Here is a 23,817-nt window from a genome sequence, read left to right as displayed (position 1 = left end):
GAAAAGGAATATACAATTAATTTCTGGGCAATGATTATAAATCTTCGAAAATACATTTACCAAACCTCACTGGTAACTATCTCGAGAGGATCCAACTATACACTTCAGTTCTGGTTCTCAGCATCAAAGGTCAAGGTTACTGTTGACAAATGTTCGCCATTTTAGTCTGAGTTCTCCTTGACATGCCTTTACAGTACTTCACCTCACTTATATTGGTATCAGTCACTAGATTTAACTTTAGTTACAGTCGTTATTTATGACTCAGAATACGCGACTTTGAATGTAAACTTAAAAGGGCGTTATCAATTATTGACCTCGTGACACACGTTTTGATTGGCTTCTTTCGATCACCGGAACAAATAGTAAAACTGTTTACGTGGCACAAAGAACGACTGAGCTTAAATTTCCAGTTTAATGCATAGCATTACTTCTGAGAAGTCATTTTCATGTGCTAATGCTAGAAACTTTATTATATTAAATCAGAGTTCATGCGCTTCATGCCTGCAATACCTATCAGAGTTGTCTTAGTCTTAATTATACTCTGCCCGCAAAACTCGGGTGCGTGCGTTTTCAGCTATATCTTCAAACAAAATACTTACTCACCTTGTTAATACCTGAGTTTGCTCAGAAGAAAAAAAAATGACAGATATGTATATGATCAATTTAATATTGAATACTGTAAGAGTTCGAAGTCGATAAATTGTTGACATAGTATGTGTTAAATGTTAATGATTTATTAATGGGAATTTCATTATTATATGGAAGCACCGTTGTTTCCTCCAATCATATCACATTTTATTAATAGGACTTCACTATTATATGGAAGCACCGTTTTTTTCATCCAATCATATAACAATTTATTAATACAAATCCCCTTATTATATTCAAGCTGTCACGTTTGCCTGCCCGCGATTACATAAGTCAGGAACAAAGGAATGGGTTAGCGCAATGAGTATGTCGACCCTACACTGTTACGGCGATTTTGTTTGTACAAGAACCCTCCGTTAGGTGTTAAACCTCTCATGTAGATGTTGAAAGCTTTGTTCTAAGAACAAAGGACCCTCGATGCTATTGTAAATCTCTCCGCTTTGAGAGATGGCCCCAGGCTCGTCTGTTAAGATGGACCGACTGGGGGTAGAATTGATATCCAATCATAACTGAGGAAGGGTGGGGCCATCAATTCGAATCAGAACTTAACAGTCATTTGAACTGATAACGAATTAGTGATTTGTAAGCCGTCGTACTGGTAGAGCCACTCGTGATTTGGCGGGAAAACTCTTAGTACATTCTAAGGACAGAAAGCTTCGTAAAGGAAGCTTTTGGGGACAGAGTAGTCAAGTCCCGAGTCTCAGAGAGACAGGATAGAAATAGGCGGAGAACGCCGGAAGGAGAAATAGAGAATAGAATTAGGCGGGGAACAAGCCTCGTTGAAGGAAAGAGAGAAAGAAAAGGAGGAGGAGTAAGGAAGACAAAAGGGGAGGAGGACAGGAAGAATCAGAGAACGCCGGAAGGAGGAAAGCAATTGGTGTAGTAAACTCAGATGAGTAGCAACTAAGTACAGGGAAAACCATCTCACACTAAAATCACGTGATGAAATAGGTTGTCACATGGTCGAGAGGAAGTAGATTGGTTGAGAAATTAATATCGTTTAATTTGTATTAAATTGTTATTCTTTTGGATTCACCTTTGTGTTCTTAATAATTTAATTGTCGGTATTGCTGACTGGGGGCTCGGAGCTTTACCTCTCTCTATCACTAATTTCACTTCCTATGAAAACGAGCCAGGGTGGGAATTCCACAGTAATTCAAAAAATTTTGGGAGCACCCCACCCTAACGCATAACAGTGAGTCACATAGAACTTCACAGTGGGCGCTTCTTCCGGGATTTGAATTAGACATAAATATTATTTTACGACCCAAAGTTTATTTGTAAGGAAGTATTATTGAAAAGTGTGAGATATTTTCCATCCTGTGTATTTTGAATTTTTATGATTTTCTCATCTTGTGTTTGTTATATTTGATATTTGCATGCTTGGTAGATCTTTAATTACTTGCAGTAATTGTGAAGCATATATCGAGCAAATATCTTACCTGGACGAAATTAGTTGCTGTCGACAGGTAAGTATTTGGCTGGGAACTTGTAATATCTGTCCATTGTTAGTAAGGTCGAGACAAGGTATCACTTCCTATTAGTATAACAATATGGCTACAGAAAGGCAAACGATCAAGGAGTACCGTGCCATTGGTTCGGAAGATCTCGGATACGAGGGAGATCGCCTGGCAGCATTTATTGAAGAAAGAATCAAGGAATGGAAGGCAGAAAAAGCAGCGGAGAAGGCGCTGGCTAAGATAGCAGCGGAGCAAGAGCTGGCCAAGATATCAGCGGACAGAGAACTGGCCAAGATATTAGCGGACAGAAAGCTAGAGCTGGCCAAGATAACAGCGGACAAAGAAACCCAGAAAGAGCTGGGGCAGGCCCGGATAGCCGCCGAGAGAGAAACACAGAAAGAGTTGGAGCTGGCCAGGATATCAGCGGCCACAAAAGAACGAGAGCTCGCTCACACTCTCGAAATGGAGAAGGTCAGGTTATCGGCTAGGGACACCGATAGGGACGACGCCAGTACAAGTTCTGGAGGGACCGGTCGACTATTTTCTCGTGCAGTTTGAGAAACTCGCTCACGCTCATAAAATTCCTGAACAACATTGGGCGATTAATGTCTCAGCTTTTTTGCAAGGTGCAGCTCGTGAAGTCTACCACGGCTTAGCTGCAGACGATGCTGGCGACTATAATGCGCACAAGAAGGCCCTTCTTTGCCATTATCGGCTGACTGCCGAAACGTACCGTAAACACTTTCGGGACTCGACGAAAAAGGCAACGGAGACCCACTCTCAATTCCATACCCGTGTTCGAGGGTTATTTGAGAAGTAGATGAAGATGGCTGAAGTCGAACGATCGTACGACGGGCTACGCGAGGTTATACTCAAGGAACATGTCCTGAGTACTTACCGTCGCGAGTTGACAGTCTTTCTTGCAGAGAGAGAGCACCGGACGCTCGAAGAGATCACTAGCATGGCGGAAAGATACGAGCAGGCACACTCGAAGAGTGGAGGTTCTGGTGGTGCGGACCCACCCCGACCCACTAAGTCACGCCGTGTGGTTGAGGTAGAGCCAGCTGTCCGTAACCGTCGGGGCGACGGGAGGGTCGGAGGGGGATCTACAGGTAACGATGCCAACCATAGACCTGGACAGGCCTCACCCACGAAAGCGGGACTTGCAGGTCGGCGAGGGCCGCCGACGTGTTACAACTGCAAGCGCCCGGGGCATATTGTCAGGGACTGTCCCAAGGGCAGGTAGACCCAGGTGAATGACGTCGCTAGGAAGGAGCGCGAGCCGGAGGCAAGCTGTAAATCAGCCAACCTCGCATCTGCTACTGTCAACGGAGAAGGTGCCACCATCTTGTATGACACTGGGTGTAGCGTTGCAGCCCTTGTCGACAAGAAATATGTGAAGCCCGAGGATTACACAGGGGAGGTAATCGAAGTTCAGTACGCGAACAGCGCGCGTGACTCATTGCCAGTGGCTGTCATTGACCTCGATTCACCGTACGTGAAGGGGAAAATTGAAGCTGCGTGCTTGAATGGTTTATCACATGACGTCATACTGGGATGTCGTTATGTGTTGCCACAACCGAACCCGAAACCTGCACACCGATGCCGGTGAGTGCTGTGGAAACCAGGTCCAAGAGTCGACAGACGAAAGCGAAGCCGATGGAAGTTACGTCGACACCGGTGAGTAACTTTCTTTCGGCCGAGTTGAGGAAGCTGCAACAGGAAGACGCAACTCTGGCGCAGTTGCACAAACACCCTGCAGCAGAAACGGAGAAAGAAACTCCGAATGGCGTGGTGAAGTTCGCATGCAAGAAGGGGATCTTGTATCGCCACGCCAGGAATGGTAACGAACACTTTAAGCAAGTCGTCGTGCCAAAGGAGAAGCGATGTGAAGTGTTGAAACTCGCGCACGAGAGTCTCATGGGTGGACACATGGGAATTGCCAAGACGCGTGACCGTCTTTTAAAAGAATTCTACTGGCCAGGGGTCCATGGAGACGTTAAGCGGTTCTGTCTCTCCTATGACAAGTGTCAGAGAATGGCACCGAAAACGGATCATCGACCCGTCCCCTTGGGGAGTACATCCCTTATCGATGAACCGTTTAGACGCGTCGCGATGGACTTGATCGGACCGATAAAACCCGCGTCGTCGCACGGAAATCGGTATATCTTAACGACCGTAGGTTACGCTACACGCTATCCGGAGGCCGTCGCGCTGCGTAATATTGATTCGGAAACCGTCGCGGCAGCGCTGTTTGGGATTTGGTCAAGAGTCAGAGTGCCCGACGAGATCCTGACCGATCAAGGGACACAATTCATGAGTCGCGTTGTAGCAGAGGTAAACGGACTGATGTCGATTAAACATCTTACGACTACACCGTATCACCCTCAATGTAATGGGCTGGTCGAACGGTTTAAAGGGACATTGAAGAACACGCTCAAGAAGCTGTGCGAAGGCCGCCCTAAAGATTGGGATAGATACATTCCTGCAATGCTTTTCGGATATCGGCAAGTACCCCAAGCGAGTTTAGGGTTTTCTCCCTTTGTACTCTTGTACGGGAGGACTGTACGTGGCCCAATCGCCGTACTGAGACAACTGTGGACGGACGATCACGCTGTGGAGGAGGTACGCACTACCTACCAGTACGTCGCGGACTTGCGCAACAAATTGGAGGAAGTTTGTTCCCTCGCACAGGAGAACCTCAAGCGAGCGAAGGCGCGTCAGGCGAAAAATTACAACAAGCGCGCAAAACCACGCCAGTTTGAAGTAGGGGACAAGGTGTTGTTGCTGCTGCCCCAAGAACACAACAAGGTGCAAGTTTCCTGGAGGGGTCCATAGGTTGTCACCGAGAAGGTCGGAGGTCAAACCTATCGGATACGGCTACCAACGAAGGAGAAATTGTACCATGCCAATCTCCTTAAGAGATACCGGGAAAGAGAGACCGTCAGCGATTTTTTTTATCGCCACGATAGTCACCGAGGACGCCGAAGGCGATACGGAAGGTGCCAACACTGTTCCGAGCTGTCCGTTAACGAGGGCTGAGACACCCTCGGACGTGGAGTGCGACCCCATGTTGACTGCGGTACAGCGGGAAGAGGTTCAGACGTTGCTGGCCGGGTATTCCAATGTGCTTACGGAAATACCCGGGAGAACGTCGCTTGTCGAGTTCGGGGTTAAAGCTGGTTGACGACCGGCCAGTCCAACGGAAACCGTACTCCTTGCCCCACGCAAAACGACAAGTCGTGAGGAAGAAGGAGATCGAGCAGATCATTGCTCTGGGAGTAATCGAACCCGCGGACTCTCCGTACAGCTCTCCAGTAGTCCTAGTGCAGAAAAAGGATGGCACCCATCGGTTTTGTGTCGACTACCGGAAGCTGAATCAGGTGACAAAATTTCAAGTCGAAATGCTACCTGACCCGGAACGTATTTTCGCTTCTGTCTCGAAAGCGAAATATTTCTCCAAGCTGTATTTGTCCAAGGGCTATTGGCAAATTCCGGTAAGGGAGGAGGATAGGGCAAAGCTTGCTTTTGCTACTCCCGACGGGACCTACCAGTGGTTGGTCATGCCGTTCGGGGTACAGAACGCGCCCAGCGTCTTTACTAGGATGATACGGAAGCTGTTGGAACCCTTGCGCGATAGGGGTGTCCACAACTTCATGGATGCCCTCTTGTTAGCCACAGAGACGTGGGGTGAACACCTCACTCTGTTAGCTGACGTTTTGGAGCGGCTACGTCAGGCGGGATTGACAGCACTCCCTTCCAAATATCACTTTGGGTTCCGGACATTGGACTATTTGGGACATACCCTGAGCCAAGGCACGCTGTCCCCAGAGCAGTCGAAGGTGGAACAGCTGAAAAACGCAGCACGGCCCACCACAAAAACTGAGGTGAGGTCATTCCTAGGATTGGCAGGGTATTACCGGAGGTATGTGGCCAATTTCAGTGCGATTGCGGGGCCGTTGTCTGACCTAACCAAGAAACGGGCACCGAGTAAAGTTATTTGGACTGATTCGTGTGAGCACGCTTTCCAAACGCTAAAGGATAGGCTTACATCCGACGCGGTTGTCCGTCTACCAGACCTGTCCAAAGACTTCGTGCTTCGTACTGACGCATGTGACACGAGACTTGGAGCAGTACTACTGCAAGAGCACGAGGGCACGCTTTTTCCTGTCGCGTACGGCAGTCGGAAACTGTCTGCTGCCGAGAACTACTCCGTATCGAAGAAAGAATGCCTCGGAATCATGTTCGGGATATCACGGTTCGAGGGGTACTTATACGGGCGGAAGTTCATCTTGGAGACCGACCACCAACCACTCGCCTATCTCGCGCAGGCAAAATTTTCGAATGGACGCTTGATGCGATGGTCGCTGTTCTTACAGGAGTACCAGATGTAGATTAGATACGTGAAAGGAACCGAGAACGTAGGCACTGATTTCATGAGTAGGAGAGCTGAAATGTCATAGATCGCTTTGTAGATAACCGTATGTTGCGCGTATATTCGTGTCCGTAGTCAGCGTGTAGTGTCGCTATAATTTTGTTATTTTATTACGCGCAGGAACGCGCATTTGCATTTCAAGTAATTTGTTAAATAAAATCCCGATTTTATTCTCAAACGTGGGGGGGGGGATTGTCACGTTTGCCTGCCCGCGATTACGTAAGTCAGGAACAAAGGAATGGGTTAGCGCAATGAGTATGTCGACCCTACACTGTTACGGCGATTTTGTTTGTACAAGAACCCTCCGTTAGGTGTTAAACCTCTCATGTAGATGTTGAAAGCTTTGTTCTAAGAACAAAGGACCCTCGATGCTATTGTAAATCTCTCCGCTTTCACAGATGGCCCGAGGCTCGTCTGTTAAGATGGACCGACTGGGGACAGAATTGATATCCAATCAGAACTGAGGAAGGGTGGGGCCATCAATTCGAATCAGAACTTAACAGTCATTTGAACTGATAACGAATTAGTGATTTGTAAGCCGTCGTACTGGTAAGGCAGAATATACTCACTCCGAGGGAGCCACTCGTGATTTGGCGGGAAACCTCTTAGTACATTCTAAGGACAGAAAGCTTCGTAAAGGAAGCTTTTGGGGACAGAGTAGTCAAGTCCCGAGTCTCAGAGAGACAGGATAGAAATAGGCGGAGAACGCCGGAAGGAGAAATAGAGAATAGAATTAGGCGGGGAACAAGCCTCGTTGAAGGAAAGAGAGAAAGAAAAGGAGGAGGAGAAAGGAAGACAAAAGGTGAGGAGGGCAGGAAGAATCAGAAAATGCCGGAAGGAGGAAAGCAATTGGTGTAGTAAACTCAGATGAGTAGCAACTAAGTACAGGCGAAAGCCATCTCACACTAAAATCACGTGATGAAATAGGTTGTCACATGGTCGAGAGGAAGTAGATTGGTTGAGAAATTAATATCGTTTAATTTGTATTAAATTGTTATTCTTTTGGATTTCACCTTTGTGTTCTTAACAATTTAATTGTCGGTATTGCTGACTGGGGGCTCGGAGCTTTACCTCTCTCTATCACTAATTTCACTTCCTATAAAAACGAGCCAGGGTGGGAATTCCACAGTAATTCAAATAAATTTGGGAGCACCCCACCCCAACGCATAACAGTGAGTCACATAGAACTTCACAGAATCACATTTGTTTCCTCCAATCATATCACTTTGTATTAATAGGACTTCACTAGTATATGGAAGTACCGTTGTTTCCTCCAATCATATCACATTTTATTTATCGGAATTTCCTTTTTATATGGAACCACCGTTGTTTCTTCCCGTCATATCACATTTGCGATCACATTATTAGTTTGGTTAGTATTAAACAAGTCTACATTAGTTTGAGAAATCAGCAAACTTAAGATAGAGTACCCACCTTGTCGACGGTAACCTTGGATCACTTGTCGACCTAACAAATCAATAGACAGAAGGGCAAACGCACAATCAAAGCCGATTCTCTGTGTAGTTCAGATTCTTATTCAAACATATATGAAACGTATGTGCATGTAAAGTTGGTGTTTCAAAATTAAATCTTAATTTCCAATTTTTCACCTGTTGATATTGTTGTTTCGTTAGCCGTTTGATTTTCGCCTGAGAAACTTCCATTTCCTCGCTTTAAATTCCAAACAGTGTCCGTGCCATAATCAGTCACTACAAAAGCATCGTCAGTTTTTTTATTCATGCATATCGACTAAAGAAAGAAAACCTTGCGATAATATTTATGTAAATATTTTTAATGTTAAGCCTCTTTCTGGTTGTCACGATTTTTGTAGCATATGTTTCATTTTTTTTAAAAAAAACATATTTTTGTTAGATCATTTGAGAGAGAACAAAAAAGGTTCTAATCGAATATATATATATATATATATACTCATTTATAAGAGATCAGGGTTCGGCATTCTCGAAACTTTCAATTATACACTCGAAATCTCTGCCTCATTAAATGTAACTGCGTGTCACTTGTTCTTCCCGCCATTAGATACATTATCTGGCAATTTAGATGACTATGTTTAATTTTAGATTATCTTACTGAAAAGTTTTGAGAATAGATGCCTGGGTGTTTTGGACGCAGATGTCCATGAATCATCATACCTGTTTAACTATTGACACATGTCGTATACGATTCATTAACTTGCAACCAGTTCCTAACAATCTGCTATTTTCCTAATAATTCAAACATGTAGCAGTACCAATTAGTTTTAACTGTATTACCCTGTTCAGGTTAGGCCCTATATCATTTACACAATTCATAGTTAATACGGATGTGATATTAGCGAGACAAGATATGCACGCTAATCTTTACCTTTATACGTACATTGGTAGTAGAGAAATGCATGCCACAAAATTGTGATGACAAATAAAAGGATAAAAGAACATTCATGAACTACAGCAGTGTGTGTGGAAAGTTTTAACCCGAAACACGAAGAGAGAGTCCATTCAAACATAACATTATTTATTTCATATACAACAATTATGAGATTAAAAACAGAAATGTAACATAATGTATGTTGAATTGTTGGATCCAGTCTCTGTTATCAAAATGTGAAATAGACCTTAATCCGTGGCCACTAGCTCTCTCAAAGTATTTCTATTGACTTCATATATATGCCACACGATGACAATAACCGTGTAAAAAGTAACTAGTTTTATAAAACCGTTACCAAAGTGACATACCCATTCAATCCAGTGCCTACTGTTTTGGTTGTTTAATATATAAACTTTAATCACATGTATAGTATCTCTGACTGAACACCAGTGGATTGTATTTCGATGTGAAATAGTTGTAAAAACTCGCACTTAGGAAACAGTTTACATCGAATATACATTGTGAATGTATAGATGAATAAAATACTAATTTAAATACTAGCTTTCTCATTCTATAAAATTTTTATTCTCTTGCCTTTCGGGTTTGGCTTGATTGGATTAACTCCTGTCTTCTTGAACTTGAGGCAATACAGTAGCACTAACGCGGCAGCTAGAACAGCAATGAAAACCAATCCACCCGCTACTGCTCCTCCGATAACCGTCCCGCTAACTCCCGAACTCGTAGACGCTCCGCCAGATGTTCCATTACCACTACCGCTGGCGGCTCCCGTCGTTGTTGATGGTGTTGGTGTTGTTGTTGTTGTTGTTGTTGTGGTTGTCGTAGACGTTGATGTGGTCGTTGTTGATGTGGTAGAAGTTGTCGTTGTTGTGAAGGCTAAGAGTCAAAAGTTACGATAAAATACTTGCCTTGATACGTGTTTCAAAGGTTTCCCACATTCGGTATACAAATGTCTTCGTGATTTTGTTGACTTTAATTAAGCGGCATCTTATCTACAACTTTGCATCGATCCTGTTATCCTTCACTTACTGATTATATTTTTCTTCCATACGGAATATTAACCATAATAAGAAAAAGCACAGTCAATAAATATTATACTACGCTTGTTTTTTTATTTATTTATTTAATTATTTATTTATTTATTTATTCATTTTTATTAAACACCCATAAATGGAAAGGTTACTTCTTAGACAATATTCATCTAAAGGTATATAATCATAAAAAGTGCTAAAGTACTCCAAACGGTTAAATATTACAGTAGGCAAAGGAATACTTACGACAGTAAGCTACAAATAAAAACAGGAAAAGTATTAATGTTCTGCTTATAATTGGAATAAAAATAAAGCTTTGCAGAATTCACGAATATGCAATCATGAGTACTTATTAGTAAATATAAAAATTGGCAGAAATAATGCATAAGTAATCATTGGTACTTATTGGTAAAAATATTAGTCAAGAACATTGACTAATGTGTAATTGTGGACGGATTGGTTAAAAAAAAAGCCAACAACATTAACGTGTCATTTGGGATAAGAATTGTTATAAAAGAAATATACATTAACGGAATTAATTCGTATATAACATTGTGCGCTAATATGTACAGCATTAACAATTTGGGCAGTGATTATCTATAATCTTGAAATGACAACCCAACATTGGGTCTACTGCTTCGTCTCCGAAAAAAGTCATGCAAAATATCTTTCCTACTATCAATTACTGTGGAATAGAACTTATTATGCATATCAAGAATTTCATCTTGATATGTGTTACATTGCAAGGAAATTACTCATTAACAATGAACTGCATTCCTCTAACAGAACAATTTGTGCAGAATACAGCACCAGAACAAAAGTACCAGAATTTTCCTGATTTGACAAAAAACGAAAATTAGACAGTTCAGAAAAATTTAAAAAATTATTATTATTATTATTATTATTATTATCATTATTATTAAATAGGATCAAGTCAAACAGATAAATTGTATATATTTTGCACTTTTTGAGATGTAACAAAGATGACATATCGCTTTGTGTCAGGATATAGGTGTTAGGTTTAATACCGATAGACAGCAGCTGACCAGCATTTTGACGAATCACACCGTATGAGCAACCAATGATATAAATCGTTGCATTGCAACAGGTCGGTTTAAAAACCTAACAGAACGAAGTGTCACGACTTTCAAGAGTATTATCCAACACAACCTCTGTTCGCAATGAAACTTGTGTAATTCTCCAATGAATGTATCCCCATAAAAAAGAAACAAACAAAATATCAACAACAACCACAATAACACAATATACCAGTTTATACAGTAAACTGGAGTAATCATTTTCAAACCCAAAATACAAAATTTCAAGATATAAAATTAATCTGTGATAACGCTCAGAAATCCGCAATACTCAGGAAAAGCAAGAGGCTGGTTCCACACTGTGTGCGCGTGAGTGTATGCACGCGAGTGCGTGTGTACTATAGTGACTATAGTGACTATTTGTTCACGAGAACTTCATATCGAAGTAATCTTTTAACTATTGCACACGTTAGTAAATACTATATGATTCTTGTCTTTTTAAAAGTTTGCGAAAACATTTTACGCTTACACCGCCACGAAATACTTGAAGTTATCCTAGTTTGTAAGTCCCTGCTATGTTAGGGACAATAGGAAATATACAACTAACGTCAGATGCATAGTTACATTCTAGGCTATTTGAAAAATCATGATGATCAGGCACTGGTGACTGTCTTTACGGTATGTATTTGTATGACATAAAACTGCTACAGCATGTATTTGTATGACATAAAACTGCTACAGCATTACACAACGATTCTTAGTAGTACCAGTAGCTTTAAGATTATTGTGAGAAGTCGCCTGAACGGAATGTGAATAGGCTCAAGTCGCCGGGTATACAAATCGAACATTTTTGAAATTTATAAGGCGGACTTCTTTTGTACTTTAAATCCTCTAAATTGGTAGAAAACAACTGTTTATTATATTTCTAATTAGACTGAAACTGATGCATCAATGTCTTAATCCAGTCTTAAATGCCTTGTCTTCTGGATCTTGCTGAAAATAAATATGAGTATGACCTTCGCTCTAATGTCCCCAACATAAAAATGGCAATGGTATTTGTCATTCTAATGCAATATCGGATAGTCCCAGACATGTAATGATACCTTTAAATCTAAGGTAATTCCCACCCATGCTGGTAGCTCTTACATTATCATTAAACATAGCAAGGGTATACGTAAAAATAAGGTAATATCAGATAATCCCACCCATGTTGGTAGCCCGTACATTACCATTAAACAGAGCAAAGGTGCATGTAAATCTAAGGTAATATCAGATATTAACAACCATGCTGGAAGCCCGTAAATTAGCATCATACTTAGTTTCTGCGCGCGCATTTCACCTTCTTGCACATTGTTGCCTATATTACATTTATACAAAGGCGCCAGTTTTACCTTGAGGTCATAAATAACTGCCTCTGTCAAAAGCAAATTGTTTGCTAAATACTCACTGTATGGTGTCATCGTTAGTTTCGCCCCTATTGTAGAACCATTCACCACTGGCAAGACGGTGTTTGTCTGGCCAGATCGACAGTAGTCATAAACATACGTTGTCTTCGTGTTATCCGTAAAGGTCTGGAAAATAAATATCAGAATAAAAAGACACATGTGGTCAGACGAATCACATAAAGGACATTGCTTGATATTGATTCTGAGTTTCAGTTTATGTTATGTTTTCTTTGGGGGATGTTTGTTTTGTTTGGGAAGGGGGATGTTTGTAGGGGTCTTTTGATTTTCATTTCGTCATTGGGCTATCTAAGAGGTAACTCTAAAATATTTTGCAAGGACATCATCTCCGGAAGCAATAAAAACACAATTTAACTGTCCCCTTTAGCACTGATTCTTACAAATAAGGTTCGGCACAAAATACGGTGTTCTCATTTTCTGCATTGTTTGTTATTGTATTTTAATTTGCATCAATTTGAAAATTATCCTGATCTAGTTTCTAAAAGAAGATCAAGTTTTAGTCGTCTTAAAAATCTTCTTTTATTTTTTTGGGCGACTTCAGGAAGAAATTTCTCGACAGAGATTCGTGCACTGAAACTGTGTGCGTTTTCTCCGTTCTCAATAACAGCAGGGTTCGATAGCGAGTGTTTCTTTTCCTCAACAAGCCACGACTTCGCTGGCTGGAATTAGTATTCAATTCTGAGTCAGGCGTCTTTACGAAACATCGTGTGTATTTTTCTTTAGCCATATCGCCGTTTTATCACTGTATCTAGCACCTATTATTAAAGCTGATTAGTTCGGTTTCTCGTGTAAACTGCTCATTACATTCCGTATGTAATCATTGTACAATACATTATTCCAGACCCTAAACAACGATGTCCATTTTTACTCCGTACATGATGGTAAAGCGTGGAAAATACTCATGCTCAGACATCTTATCGTTAGCGAAATAAATCTCACAAATTTTACTTGTGTGATTCATATCTTAAAACTTTGCACAGAAATATCCATAGCGTAACAATCAAAATTTCAGACAGACTAATTGACATCTAATTCTAAATAAAATACCCACTGTATCTTACGAGCTATCCGTTTTTATTTGCTGATTTCGTATTGTAAAAATCCCTAAATGAAAATTCAAATTTAAAGAAAAGGTAATGTTTGGATAACGATGTGCAAGTGTGTTAATTAAATTTTTAATTATGAAAATGCATACTCACAAAACAGGTAAATTTATGAGAAGCCACTGAGTTGAAAACCACCATATATTTGTACGTTAGTGAAAGCGTCACAATGTGGTACCAGATACCTGATGCTAAAAAAAAGATGACAGTCAATAATAATCACTTTAAAATATAAAAACGTTATGGTGTTTAAGTGTAATTATTGGCTTATCCAAAGAATATGGACTATGTCTACAGTACTTTTTAAGTAAACAGACTTTTAATGTTTAAAATAAAGGTACTGCACTTTAGGATAAGCACTTTATATTTAGTCACGAGGGTAACGCTATCTACCAATTGTATATGCTCAATATGTGGGCATCTCTATCTACCAATAGAATATGCTCAATATGTGGGTAACGCTACTGACGAAAAGAGTATGCTAAATCTCTGGGTAACGCTACTTACCAGCAGAGTATGCTAAATCTATGGGTAACGCTACTTACCATCAGACTATACTAAATCCGTGGGCAACGCTGTCAACCAACTGAGTATGCTAAATCTATGGGTAACGCTACTTACCATCAGACTATACTAAATCCGTGGGTAACGTTGTCAACCAACTGAGTATGCTAAATCTGTGGGTAACGCTGTCTCCCAATAGAGTATGCTAAATCTGTGAGCAATGCTGAAGTCGTAAAACTTGTTTGACTAGAATAGTATGCTCCCTCAGTAATACAGCATATTTAAGTGATTACTGTAGCACGGATTTCTGAAGCCATTCAGATTTACGTTCGGTTACTTTTCAACACACATACTTTTGCTTGATTACTTTGCTGGTTGGTTATCCCCTTTGGTCCTCTTTTTCAAAATGTAGTAATGCTTGGTGTGATTGGTCGGAACAAACAGCCAATAGAATCATCAGATAAGTAATCATGACTTCCAATTATGTAGGAATAAAATTTAATACGTTCAGCATATATTTTTTTTTAAAAAATAATTTAGAATAAGTTATCTAAACTTCGTAAAAAGAAAATAAGGAATGGTAGAATTAAATTTTTCGCATGATAGAAAAGAGTACCAGTCTTTGCTGATTAAAGTATACTTACCACCATACGCAATAGACTGAGAGCATGTTGTAAAGTTGAAAGTCATGGATACCCTGGTGTCACAAAACACCCAGTTGTCAGAGGAACTGGCACACGCTGTTGTGCCGCTAGCGTCCGTATAAGTGTAATCAAAGTTGGCAAACAGTTCCGTAGAAACGTTCTGGGCTGCTGTAGAGGCCATACCTGTAGCAAATGCAGAATTGCGAATCATTTTAGACATCAACCTTTTTTTCAGGGGCAGGAATTTGTTTACAAAACACGATGATTAATTCCGTAGGAAATATGATTTCATCGTTTATCAAAATATCGGTGAAAAATTCCACCTGTGATAAATCCCACCCTGAAATAAAATCATCACCACCAGACCCTTAGAGAAAATGACTCGTGCCTTGAATTGCTGCTTTGACCAGTACCGACTTGTTTGAGTATAAAAAACAAGACTGCTATGAAAAGATCATGTATGGATGACAGCACTGCCTGACTTAAGTTGACGCAATGTTTTGACAGAGCGTAAAACTAGTTATTGACACAAATGAGGTACTAAAAGAGAAACTGTCTAATGACTTTTCACTTTCGAACATAAAAGAACTAACATAAAAAATCACAGCAATACCAAGTTTATTCTGAATCACAAAACGGGTACACTCCTAGCATTCTGATCTGAATACAACCAAACTTTATTTTGTTTGCAGAAATGAGAAATAATGGTGCAGTACAGGCCAATAAATACATATTCCCTGCTAAAAAAGCAAAGATATGAGCTGAATACGATAGTGTAAGCTAGAAACACAAATTTGTTGCAATATTTTAAAAATATTGTAAACAAAGTAAGACTCTGTGGTTTGGCTTAAGATATAGTTTTATTTAATTATCTAGTACACATAGATACATTAGAATAATCAAGATGAATTTATTTTATGAAATATTAAAAATTAAAGAAAGAATTTATCTAACTGTTCTGGTGCTCCTACAGTTCATTGTGCTAAAAGCCATCGAAAATAAATGTCTGATTGACAACTCGAGCTCCAACTAAGAGAACATGTACACGACTACTTAACAACTCGAAGCTTCAGGTACGTTTTGCTGATTAGCTTTATTACCCCTTGTGACTTTGTGGAGAATGAGATATCATATATATTCAAGAATATTTGACTCACGTTGAAACTCTCTAGACTATTACTTTTTCTCATAATCATATGCTTAAAATTCACATTATCATTCAAACGGAAAGTCATGAACACACGTTATGAGCACTTTTGATGTGCGTTATTTTAGTGATAGGCACGCTACCCACACCACCCGTAATTGCTTGCGGTTGGCTTGGTGAAGTATTCGCTTCATAAAAATATCAACCTCTACTATTGCCCTGTTTCAGCTGAATTTTCAGTTACGTATTTTATCAAGCATAGGCGTTGGTTTACCTGATTTCAAGAGGACTTTGAACTCTGCCACGTCGCCCCCGTAAGACGCATCGCACGTAACGGCAACTGTAGATAGGGTATTATCGCTTGTAACCAATACGCTTTCATTTTGTGCATTGGGTTGTTTACCTACGAACGAAACAAATACTGTTTAAGTATAACTTTTAGTAAGCCTGGTTTATTTGAGACATAACTAAACGGTATTCTGAAACACAATAAATCTTTAGTCAAGCCTGCGATTTATTTCAGTATAGTTCATAAAGACGCCATAGCCGTATATATATATATATATATATATATATATATATATATATATATATATATATATATATATATATATATATATATATATATATATATATATATATATATATATATGTGTGTGTGTGTGTGTGTGTGTGTGTGTGTGTGTGTGTGTGTGTGTGTGTGTGTGTGTGTTTCATTGTCTGGTTATTTATGACGATGAATTGTTATAAGATTATGTAAAAAGGTATGAAATTCTTTCGGTTACGCCTGCGGGTATTTCACTGTATTTTTATATATTCCGTTACGAAACCATAGTTGGACACCTAAAAGAAGGACTGTAGATCCAATAAGATTAGATATAGTACCACACATCTATCGATACAAAACGCTAGTTACTAGGTCTTAAGCGCAACTGAGAACACTTTAGCAAGCTTTTACACTTTATCTTCTTCCGCGGTAAAACTGCATGTCTTAACAAAATTAAGTCTTTTTTTAAAACTAATGATACCAGGGCCTCAAAAAGGAAATTTAAATTAGGTTAGCACTTGTTTCCTTTTCAAAGACGACGTTGTAAGATGTTTCATGGAAGAAAAGAAGTAAGTATTGATCTGCTCGAGTGAGGTCATTCCACTCTATGACGAATAGTTTAAGATAGACGGAAAAATGTATTGAGTGAAAGAATTGTGCGGCATTTCTTCTGAATATTTTTAGTGGCTTCCCTTTCATTTGTCATACGACAGCTCCGGTGGCCTAGTGGTTAGAGCGTCCGCCTCGGATGCGGGAGGTCGTGGGTTCGATCCACGGTCGAGTCGTGCCAAAGACTTACACAAAGGGTACTAACAGCTGCCTCGGTTGGCGCTCAGCATTAAGAGGTTAATGTTAGACTAGTGGGCCTGGTGTGGCTGGGTGGGACGTAATGCTACGTGTCTACAGCATGATGCCCCAGTGCTTGACATCGCTATAAACGGTCACACTGCAGACATCGTAGCGATATGACTGAAAAATTGTTAAAGCTACGTCATAAATCCAAATCACACACACACACACACACACACATTTATCATACAACCGTCTATCAATATGTCTCTATCGATCAATCGGTTGAAACATGCATACATACATACATACATACATACATACATACATATTGTTGTTGTTGTTGTTGTGGGGTTTAACGCCATTTTTTAGCAGACGATATGCTATACATGGCGGCCAGTATTAATGGTGCAGGAAGAACCCGGGAAAACCCAGGAAAGAACCACCGACCCACGAGAAGCTACTGGCACATACATACATACATACATACATACATACATACATGCATGCATGCATGCATGCATGCATGCATGCATGCATGCATGCATGCATACATACATACATACATACATACATACATGCATGCATGCATGCATGCATGCATGCATGCATGCATGCATGCATACATACATACATACATACATACATACATACATACATACATACATACATACATACATACATACATACATACATACATACATACATACATACATTCGTGGTTTATTCTGTCAATATATCTATGGCATATTTCATCCATAGTGAAGAAAAATTCGAATAGAAATAAAATTAAATTTTTCTACTGGATGAATCCGCATGAACAAATAAATTAAAAAACTTCTTCGTACTCACCATTCATTTGGTAGTAGTAGAATGAGTTGTCCGTCACTCTGGTTATGTTCAAGCACAAGTATGCATAGAAAGGTGCGCCCAGAGCTGGGATGGGGTCAGTGGCCCTGAAAGAAATATAGAAAATGATATGAAGATCATTTGGGATTATGTTATTCGCGTGGTATAGTTTAGAATTTTTAATGACGAGCATCCTGAGATTATAATCTTCACGTGATGTAGTTTACAACTTCCAATGACGAATAGTCTGTGAATATGTCCTTCAAGTGGCATAGTTTAGGATGAACAATCACGACGATTTTTAAACACAATTGTGACAAGTGCGTCATGACTTCGTGATCATAAAAAAATAACTTAAAATTTAACATGTGGAGAAATTACGGAAAAATGTAAGAGACTGAGGTCCGATGAAAACATTACATAGCCTTTTAGTTTCAGACTAATTACAAAGCACTTTTGAAAAATAAAATCTTGGAAAAGAGATCATGGGAAATAATAAAATAAAGTGCAGTCTATGATGGCCCCCAAACGTTGAAGTTTGTAGGTTTTTATTCTGCGAAAATGAATAACTACTCTAGCAGCAAAAGTAGGTCATTGCGACCACAATTTAATTGTTATGAGTCTTAATTGAAATGGCAAAGGTGAATGCGCACATGAAGCTTCATGACAATAAATGCAACAGTTGTCTATGAACCTGTGCTACGTGTCATCGAAAATAAAATTTCCTTGAAGAATGAAGAGTACCCGTCCGCATTTTTTAAACCTGTCTCACCCGTTTTGGATATCTGGAGGGGACAGTCTTATCACATTCTCTATCGAAAATATGCAATTCGCCGATCCAAACGATATCGGCATTAGTGGCTTTTAATGGCACAAGCTAAATTCATAGAAATGGTATTGAGTATTAAAGGCATAATATATCGACCACTTAAATATTTATCTTCTCATTTATAAAAATTAAAATGTATTTTGTCGCTTTTATAAAGAAAAAACAAACATGAGCCCAGTCTGATTAGAACTTGGATCTACTTGTCATTATAACTGGGTCGAAAAGGTCAGATAAAATTCTGACTAGAAAAGTACATGTGTATCACTTCTTCCTACATTTCTGCCTATGATGATTTCAAATGTGAACACACCAATCGAATCTCATGACTGAATTATGTCAAAGTGTCTGCGATTCCTATTATATTTTTGTGATAATGTTACCCTCCAAAGAAAACATACCATTTAGCGATAACTCAAAAGAATTGGTGTGCGATCACTTGGAATTTAGCACATGATATAGGATACAATGCTGTTCGATACATCTGCACACCTACAGGCTTCTCAAGTACTTTGCCAAAGCAATTATGATGCTGAAAAAATCGGTATTTTGTAGAAATATTTCCCACAAATCAGATCCTGATTGGATCCCATCCAAACATCTCTTGCCCAGTCAAAGATATATTGTGCTGGATGTATGTTCTTATACACTATAATATCCCTGACTGACTTCTGAAAAAAAATATATTTTTTAATATATCCGCTGAATTGTGTTATGCCTTATTCTTGGCACATAGTTTTTAAAGGCTTCTACCAGATTAATTCTTTATTAATTACTCTTCCTCCGTCATAAATGATTAATCTTCGAATTCAGAGTAGAAACTTTAGCATCTATATTTGTTATCTGTAACAAAACGCGATAATATCCATTTTGTGATGCTGGACATCACACCTGGACACCTTGCTGTAATATGTATTATAACTGGTAGTCATAGAGCGGTTTACCGCTATTTGATCACGCTGAAGTTCTGTTTTTAAGTTATTAAATAGCTCTTTTTTGATAACGGTGAACAGATTCTTTTTAGTAAAGGATAACCAGTATATTTTAGAGGCAAACCGGTTTTACAGAGCTATGAATTATTATTGAATTGGTTGTTTAACCGCGATTTTGCTGCGGCAAACCGCTATTTTAAAAGCAGTTAACCTGTATCTGCGAATTTGATCATTTTAAGAACCTACTTGAAAACTAAAAGGCCACCGCTTGATGCATCGTATGACGTATCGATGTGACACTGCCAGTGTGTGACAGTACTTGAATATGCCACCACCGTCCAGCCAGTCATGGCATTTGTTGTGAACGTTAACGTCCCCTTGTAACTGTCCTCGTATGTTGAGCTTTGAAACTGACTTGGAAATGTACATACAGCATCTGTGAGAAAAGAACAAAAAAGATAATGTTACGAACTTTTGTGCCATGTACTGCTGTCAGCTAGAAGAATATTACCACCAGTTTAGTGCCGAAGTTATATACTGTACTTACGTCCCAGACAAGTAAAAGACATTTGATAATGTATACAGTCACCACCCCTTAACAGAGAATGTTTTAGACATTCAGTTAAAGTTGGATCAACGTTCTGGTGCAGGTTCAGTTCGTAAATCCTGAGGATTCACTATATCGGTAGATGCAGGGTGGGGGTATAAGAATGGTCAGTCTGTTAAAAGTGTTTAAAACAACATAGTACTCCCGATCTGTGTGTGTGTGTGTGTGTGTGTGTGTGTGTGTGTGATTTGAATTTTTAACGTAGATTTTAAAAAAATTTCAATCATATCGCTACCATGTCTGCAGTTTTGCAGTTTATAGTGATGTCTAGCACTGGGGCATCATGTAGCACGATGTCCCACCCAGTCAGATTATCCTGACACCAAGCCGACCAGTCCTAACACTAACCTCTTAATCCTGAGCGCCAAGCAAGGGAGCTGTTAGTACCATTTTTGTAAGTCTTTGGTATGACTCGGCCGGGGATCGAACCCACGACCTCCCGCATCCGAGGCGGACGCTCTAACCACTAGGCCGTCAGAGCTGAGAACATATGTCACTGACACAATTTGTATATCACCACAAATATAATAAGATTAGTAGATGTAATATATTTATTGTAAATTAAACAGAGCGTAATGAACACAATCAGATATAAAGTCAAAATAAGTCCGAGTTTTGTTCATGTTCTGTGTTCATGCGAATTCCAACAGGAAATGAATGAATTTTACAATCAGTAAACAGTTTGCTGCTATGTGTGAAAATAAAACCAGAAAAGATCGAATATGAAACATAACGACTATCAATGTGAGCCTTGAATAGAGTTATAACTAAATGACTTAGAGATTCCTCTGAGGAAATTTAAACGAATACTGATTGTAAGCGGCAGCAATAAAGATTCATGTGTATTTTTCTATCATATTTAACCGTACTTCAAAAATATCATCATTTAGAAAATTAGACAATGTATTTTCTGTAAAAGTACAGCTAGTTTTATCAGCGTACAATGAATCTCAAATTATTTTTTTTAAATTGATAAACATTGCATTTGCAAAGCTTTATGTGGGAGAAAAAGTTAAAACATTTCAAATATGTACAAAGATAAATATTTAAAATATCAGCAAGATATATAATTCCCAACAAGATACAATTATACAAGTATGATTTATTGTGTGCCAGTCTGGAACCAAAATAAGTCAACTTAACCACATATGATTGTTTTACTGCGATTTAGCGATGCAAATGATTGATGCGTTTATTTTATTACAACAAGATAAAAAAAATATTACAGTGAAAATAATTAGACGAATACACTTTCTTTATACGTAAATACTGAAATACAAAATTTGTATAACGATATGACAGATGACATGACTGACAATCCAAAGATCAAAGTGTTTAAATATGAATAAAACCTTCATGGATCTTTTAAGGCTGAGAGAACACACATATCAGAAAGCTTTGTTGGTTAAACTCAGAACAATAATCGATTTGACAAACAAAAGTGAAAAGAAACTTTGCAAGGAAAACAGAAGCACGTGATCAAAATAAATTTAGAAGTCGAGACTTGCAAGGATTACTTATTTAATCACAAAGAAAATTTTCAAGAGGTACATCGCATTTAAATTAATATTTAATGAATATCATTTCCTTTTGGAAACCAGCACCTTGTAATAAATGGGAAATTCGAGTCATATCAAAGGTGTGTTCATTATGCTTTGTTTCAAGGTATCTAAGACATTCCTTTCATTTCTTTCGGAATAGCAATGTTCTCCTTCAGACACGGTTTCCACTGATTTTTGTCATTTTGCTATAGAAGACGATCAGAAAAGTGTATTTTCTCAAAGGTTCTGCCACCAAATTCTAGTCTAGTCTGATCAATTGTGTTTTCTTCTTATGGCGTCAAGATTCACACAGCTATCAACTGCAAACGAAGTATTTGTGTACTGAAAGATGTCGATCCGTAAACTCTAACCACTTATCTAATTTATCTGGATCTATTGCGATCACTTTTGCGTTAGGTATCATGTTGTATCGTAATTCTTGTTGCATAGAAAAGATGAAAAGTTGACTAGGATTTAACTGAGTCTCTTTGAACTTTACTGCCAAGAAGGTTTTGCCACAATTAGTTACTCCACAAATTCTCATGTTATGAGGTTAGCGTACGAAAAGGCGTTGCCATTGTCATTCCTGGACAAAGCTTTTCTCACGCACACGATGTTATTTCAAATATATTTATTTATATGTAGAAGACTTATTCTGAGGTGATAGTATCGTCTGTTAAATGTAGAATATTTTAATGACTTTGTCTTTTTGATATGGTTTCGTGATTGTTACAAATTGGCACCTATTAACAAACATGGAAAACAATTCCCATTTCGTACGAGTTTTAACTCTCATTTCCTGTTGCTCGATATTTTCTTCTTCATTTACACTCTAGGAAATCTTCCTATTAAAAAGATTTAAACTTTTCATGCGCTTACTGTTTAGCTATGTATTGTAATTCCGTCTCTGTAAAAACAAATGTGTCTTTGATACATCATTTATTTTAGTGAAATGATGTTTTCTGTCGGTTCAACAGTGTTAAGCGAGTCATCATATCATTTTCCAAATTAAAAGTGCATTCAAAATGTACCTTTTATTCTTATGGTCTTCAAAATCGTTTAAACTTTGTATTTGTCTACTTTTTGTTGCATAAAGATAACCATTTTTGATCAAGTTTGATAACGCATGTCCTCTGTATCTTGTACCTTACATTTTCTAGTCTATAAACTACCAAATCACCTAATATTACTTGATATGAATATTTCATCCGAAAATTAAAGTGGCCATTCGCAAATATTCACTAATCATTTGAACTTCTGAATGATTTTAATTTAATTTTTTTTAATTCTAAATGTATCAGTAGTCAAAAAACCTAATAGATTGAACCATTCGTTGATCTATTATCTCAGTTTCTTGCTTCAAGCGGAGTTATGTTTTTTATCTGTGTTGAGAGTTAATTGTAAAACCTGAATCAATGTTCTGGTTTACTTTTCAGAAATCTGTTAAATCTTATCACTACATGTACATTTTACCTCTGAGCAAGTTTAAAAGAAAACAATGGTTTTCTTATCCAAAAATCCTTAACTTTCATTTTGTCAAAGATTTTTTTCTTCATCAAAACGTTTTTGCAATTTGCATTCTTAGCCCGGGTATGTTGCTTGAAAAGACATATACCGCTGTCAGAATGTAGTTGTATCCATAGTTTAAAATATAATATAGTTTTATATCAAAAATGTCTGCCTATCATTGGAGATTCACGTGACTTACATACAACTTTCTAATTGAAATCGTTTTCTTGCTTGCTTGTGTACTGAATAGGTAGACTGCTCAGTTAACAATTTTTCAATTCAACCTATTTTATTTTACTTTTGACACATTTTGCCATCATGTTTGGTTCAAAAACCATATACTGAATCACCATCAAAATTTGT

The 23,817-nt window shown here is 38.7% G+C and overlaps 1 protein-coding gene across 1 annotated transcript in view; it reads right to left on the bottom strand.

The window, feature by feature from the left end:
* Positions 1-23,817, bottom strand: part of LOC149796980 (uncharacterized) — an 83,378-nt gene that overhangs the window by 5,047 nt on the left and 54,514 nt on the right. The window contains exons 2-9 of the mRNA XM_089960676.1: positions 20,044-20,233; positions 18,043-18,146; positions 16,129-16,257; positions 14,708-14,890; positions 13,656-13,750; positions 12,385-12,564; positions 10,712-10,790; positions 9,502-9,801 (exon numbers count right to left, since the gene is read on the bottom strand). Coding sequence (XP_089816802.1) covers positions 9,502-9,801; positions 10,712-10,790; positions 12,385-12,564; positions 13,656-13,750; positions 14,708-14,890; positions 16,129-16,257; positions 18,043-18,146; positions 20,044-20,233 — 1,260 coding nt within the window. The remainder of the gene's footprint in view (positions 1-9,501; positions 9,802-10,711; positions 10,791-12,384; positions 12,565-13,655; positions 13,751-14,707; positions 14,891-16,128; positions 16,258-18,042; positions 18,147-20,043; positions 20,234-23,817) is intronic.

This window comes from Sinohyriopsis cumingii, chromosome 6 (assembly GCF_028554795.1).
Source record: "Sinohyriopsis cumingii isolate HCF-2022 chromosome 6, ASM2855479v2, whole genome shotgun sequence".
NCBI lineage: Eukaryota > Metazoa > Mollusca > Bivalvia > Unionida > Unionidae > Sinohyriopsis > Sinohyriopsis cumingii.
This window is presented reverse-complemented; position numbering and strand designations above follow the sequence as displayed.